We start from the raw sequence: 5830 nt of genomic DNA on the forward strand, positions 1-5830 counted from the left end.
GTGCAAAAGCAAGAATATCAATGTCTATGTATCTTATGTAAATTATAATGAGACCTAGACCTTTAAATAATTTTTATTGTGTCACTTAAACATTATGTTTAGTTGCTTTTACTATATGCTAAACATTGCATTATGTGACAACAAAGAAATATTTGCATTGTTTTGGAGAAATGTTTTTGTTTTGTTTAAATTACAGATGAGAAGTTCATAGATTTCTCCTTTTCTCTTTTTATTTGTTTAAAAGGGTAACTAAAGTCACATTATCTTCAATATGAATTGTAAAGGGAAGCTAATTTTGGAATTTAGCGATGAATATCCTTTATGCTTTTATTCACTGGTCTTTGATTCTCTAACGGTTACTTGAACTTATTCTTAATACTGATATTTCTATGCAAATGTATGAAAGGACTTTTCATTCATAAATATATAGATTGGAAGATTTCAGCAGTGGTACTGAGAAAATATTTTTGTAAAATATTTCTGACAAAATGATTTTCTGATTCAGAGTTTTTCTATTGGCTTGACTACTAGATGGTTGCAATCTAGAGCCCATGTGATATTTTTAAATCAACAACCAGGTCTCCAAGAGTTAAATTTAAAAGCTGAAGGAAGTGATTTTTGCAACTGTTTAAAGAAAAAATTGCTAAATGACAGAATGAACCTCAAGAATTTGATAATAGGAATAGTGTTCTTATTTCAGACCACAGTTGGAATTCTGGGAAATGTCTCTCTTCTTTCCTGCTACCTGATCCATTACAATATTGAACATACAATAAAGAAGACTAATTTGATTCTTATACACCTATTTGCAGCCAACTTTTTGATCCTTCTTTCTAAAGGACTGCTTCATACAATGCAAACCTTTGGGATAAAAGAATTTATCAATGATTTTGTTTGCAAATTCCTTTTGTATATTCAAAGATTGGGCAGAAACATGTCCATTATTACAACCTGCTTCTTGAGTGTCTTCCAGGCAATCACCATCAGTTCTAGAAACTCTTTTCTGATGAACCTTAAAGTCAAAGCTCCAAGTCATATTTGCCTCTTCACTTCTTCTTGCTGGATTATTTACATGGCTTTAAATATGATTTTTCCTGTTTATATGTATAACAAGGAAAACAGAAATAACCTGACACATAAAAATCATTTGAAATATTGCTCCATTGTAGTTCATGATGATTTTATAAGCTCATTATATACTGCAATTTTTGTTCTTCCTGAAATTTTGTTTTCTTTCATTATGATCGGGTCCAGCAGCTTCATGGTTATCATTCTCTATATGCACAAACAAAGCATTCAATATATCCACAGCATCACTGTTTGCTCCAGAACATCCCCTGAGTCCAGAGCTACCCACAAGATACTGATTCTAGTGTCAACCTTTATAGGATTTTATTCCCTCTCTTCTATCTTACAAGGTTGCATTGCTCTTGTATATAATCCTGGTTGGTGGCTGTTGAATATCACAGCAATCATTTCAATGTGTTTTCCTACATTGGGACCTATTGTGATGAATCATGACCCAACTTTCCAAAGATTGTGCTTTCCCTGTGTTAGAAATCCCTAAATCCCATTATGTTAATCACAGGAATATAGAATGTATGATTTCTTTTCCACTCAATTTAAATTTAAAGATTTTCTTATAGAAAATATCAACATACAACTAATGCATGGTCACTTGTCTTTCTAAGGTAAACTGTACTCAGAGGTTATGTTTTAACCTGTTGAAACTAATATCTGTAGTAGTATAGCAGACTGTAATCAAGCAACTTGTTTTACTCTACTATTATTTTACTGAAAAAATAGCACTGTTTTAGAAATCCTAAGTAATATTGTTTGAGGAAGATCAAATATGTTGGGCTTCAATATTTACTCTGTTTCTAGAGACTGACTAAACAGGTTATATCATCAGTGGAGAACCTTTCTTTCCATAAGGAAACTGAATGACTATTAGTATATCATGTTGTTATGATATAACTTTTTTAAATGAATATGTCATGTATGCTTATTACTATTACAAAATTTTTCTTAATGTTGTATTTATGCTATGTAAAACAAACTAGTATATGACTGGTTCAATGTCAGTTTCTTAAGTTTCCTAATAAAATTAAGTTAATTAAGTTTCTTAATAAAAAAAATCTGTAGTTCTGAAAATGATGCTCACATTTTTATCTAGTCTGTGATAATAATGTTGCTAATACTTCGCTTGCCCCCTCTATTATTTTTTAAGTTTCTCAAGTAAATGGTACTCTCATTTGCATGTAACAACTACAAGGAATGATAACAGTGCCTAAATAAATCATCACAGTCAGAATGTTTTTTTTTTCTTTGCTGGTATTTCACTGCATAGTATCACCCTATATTTCTCTTATAAATACATTAAGCTTACAGTAAATGTATGGAAGGTTGATGTTTTATAGAAGCATCTCAAAGGTTATTGGGAATTGATACAATAGGCAAATCTCTGTCAGGTAGAAGTTTATAACTATTATGGCCCACTCAGTCAAGGTTTATAGGCTAGGTTATCTTTTTGACAGAGATATAATTAATTTATATCACAATGAAATGATTCAATGAAGAGAGTATTGAGAAATTGGTAAGTTAAATGACTTGAGAATTGGCATAAAATTATACAATACGTAGTGTACAAAGAATGTGCAGTTTGTATTTGAAAAGAAAGATATTCATGTATTAAAAACTGACACATCTGTGTTTTTCATATATACAATGCATTTTTATATAAATAATATTCCCGATGTTACAACAAAATCGATACAAAAAGAGTGGGCCAAGGAGGTCAAGGTAACAAAGCAAAATGTTTTTTTTTCTTACTATAAAAAACTAAAATTGGGTATTTTGTTTATTTGATATCTTTTCCCAATTTTCTCTCCACAAATCGCCTATCTTCCTGCCCTGCTTTTATGAAGGTGCTCCCCTAAACGCCTACCCACTTTCCCCTCACCACCCTAGAATTTCCCTACACTGGAGCATCAAGTCTTGACAGGACCAGGGGCTTCTCCTCCTATTGATGCCAGATAAAGCCATTCTCTGCTACATATGTAACTGGAACCATTAGTCCCTCCATGTGTACTCTTTGGTTGGTGCTTTAGTCCCTGGGAGCTTTGGGCCTTTCAGTTTGGTTGATATTGTTGTTCTTCCTATGAGGTTGCAAGTCAGTCTTTTTTCTATCTCCTCCATTGTGGTCCTGTGCTCAGTCCAGTGCTTAGCTATGGGCATTCACATCTGTTTTGTTGTTGTTGTTGTTGTTTTGTTTGCTTGTTTGTTTTCTTTTTTTTCTTTTTAAATTTATTTATTTATTTATTTATTTATTTATTTAATGAGTACGCTGTAGCTGTCTACAGACACACCAGAAGAGGGCATCCAATCTCATTACGGATGGTTGTGAGCCACCATGTGGTTGCTGGGACTTGAACTCAGGACCTCTGGAAGAGCAGTCAGTGCTCTTAACCTCTGAGCCATCTCTCCAGCCCATTCTTTTTTTTTCATATTAGACAGGGAAGAAGAATTCAATAGACTGTTCTCATTCATTTAAACAATGGATATCATACATGAGTTGTGGGACTGTATAAGGGTATTCTGGGTCATGGCTGTGCAGTTGCCTAGAACCCCGACACTCTGCGTGAGAACCAGCAGGTGTTCGGTGCGCCCCAAGAACCCAGGGTCCTGAAAAGCAGTCTAGTCTCCATAGATCTACATTGTCCAGTCACATAGGACAGCCCCACCCAAAGTGCACAGGAAGAGGGTGTGGCTATAGGCCTCAGGCCCTAGAGATTTACATACTAATGAAGGCCAGAGGGTGGAGCATATTAAGCACGCCTCCCCAGATCCTCCCCTGATCCTCTCCCTTTCTCCCTCCCTATTTAACTCAGGACTGCCCTGAGTTTTACAGGAGTACACCCAGATCAATCCACCATCCACCATGACAATAAACCTTTCTGGAACCAAGGACTTCCTCTTGTCATTGGGGCCTGCTGCCGCCAAAGCCTCCAGGGCACTGGAACCATAGATGTTCCTCTTGCATGTGGGACTTGCCGCAGCGTTGAAACCCATTGGGACTCCACAGCTTCGACCCTCAAGTTTTTTCCCCACAATGAGTGATTCTGAGGGTGCAGAGAAAAAACTGGATGCAGAATGATATAACTATGAGACAATTTATAAGATAGGCAGGTACCAAATTAGCACAAAGATTCGGTGGCATCATAGAAGGATGACAACTACTTAATAAAAAATGCATAACTGTTATGTTAAGATTTTGCCATTCTTTAGGAGATAGAAATTGACAGAAGGTCCCAGGCTGCATTTCTTTTATGGTTCTGATATCATCTGCATACTGTACAATGACTTGCACTAGACCCAGATTTAAGATCTGTCTAAAGATTAGGAACTTTTTCTAGCTGATCCACCAAGTAAGCTACATTCAGAAGAAGCTGTGTGACATTTTTTCTTCTTCCCATCCCACCCTAACTCTTCTGTTCTGAAAAGTAATGGATGACAACCATTTACAAACAATCTGCTGAAAATAGTGCCTTACCTAGCACACCTAGATTACCCCAAGACCATTATCTCATAATTTTCTTGTGTCAATCATGTAAGCAGTGGAAACAACAAATCTCAAATTCTTGATTTTTCCAGAACGTGTTTTGTGAATATATTTATATTAACAAGAACTATGAAACATGTCAATGATCATTGTTTTACAGTTAGGTGTTTAGAGTAGTAATACATGGAGCTGTTTGAGGTCATAGTGGCTCAAGGAATAAAGGAAGAGGAGACTAGAGATGATATACAAGGTCAGACCATTAGCTAAGAATGATGGATACAGAAGAGAAAATCACGCAAAGCAATAAAGTATTTTATATGTTTACATTGAGTTTAACATGACTCAAGTTAAAGTGGGAATGTAAATGAAAAACTGCAATGACAACCAATGAAGAGAACCACAGCCACAAAGCTGATCATGCCCTGACCCACACTTAAGTCTACAAAGTTAGTAAAGATTTGGTATGTGGGATTAAATCAAAGGTATAGAGAAAAGGAATCCAGATTTGGAAAAATATATTAAAAGAGTAACTTCTTCCTCATGATGTGCTGAAAATATGAACACATGTAAATTAGGTTAATGAAGAGTCACTTAAGGTAAAGATATATTTGCATTTAGATTTTCTTTAACTAACTTAATCCTGTACGGAATATGAGCCTTGGATTGACAGTAGACAAAAACTTGCCTTGCCCCACAGAGTCCTGAAGAGCTTCTATCCATTCTGCATTCTTCAATAATTTCATGGACACTGGTACAAATTGCACTAAAGTTTCCAAATGGCTGCCATTGACTCCACATAATTGTGCTTCAGGAGGCTTAGCTCCACCACACATTTCCAGCCTGGACTTAACAAGAAATGACCCTTCAGTCATAACCTAACATGACACTGCCTGCAACTGTACTTTTTCAGCTCCTTTTAACCTTTTTATACTTATTCTTTGTATGGTCCATGAAGCAGGAGAGCAACTCCCATAGTGACCCAGTAAATAACTTTTGATTCAGACAAATGTAGATTAACCTATTCAAATCCCATGCATGATTCTTATGTAAAACTGGGTAAAATTGTTTATAAAATTGGGAGCCATATATAAGAGAGGCTGTGATAAACAGTTGAATTACAATGATTGTACAGTAGTTTATTACATTTACAGCTGTATAATCATACCATTTGTCTTACTTTGCTAAATAAAGTATTTCTGTTCATTTGGATGTTTCTTATGGTTCTCTCTCTCTCTCTCTCTCTCTCTCTCTCTCTCTCTCTCTCTCTCT

At 35.4% G+C, this 5830-nt stretch overlaps 1 protein-coding gene across 1 annotated transcript; it reads left to right on the plus strand.

Annotated features, from left to right (window-relative positions):
• Positions 1-655: 655 nt before the first annotated feature.
• LOC114637324 (vomeronasal type-1 receptor 4-like) lies at positions 656-1567 on the plus strand. Its single transcript, XM_028785561.1, has one exon. It carries the CDS (start codon positions 656-658, stop codon positions 1565-1567), a length of 912 nt encoding a protein of 303 aa, XP_028641394.1.
• Positions 1568-5830: the final 4263 nt, after the last annotated feature.

The sequence above is a fragment of the Grammomys surdaster genome, unplaced genomic scaffold (assembly GCF_004785775.1).
Source record: "Grammomys surdaster isolate TR1022 unplaced genomic scaffold, NIH_TR_1.0 125276, whole genome shotgun sequence".
Taxonomy (NCBI): domain Eukaryota; kingdom Metazoa; phylum Chordata; class Mammalia; order Rodentia; family Muridae; genus Grammomys; species Grammomys surdaster.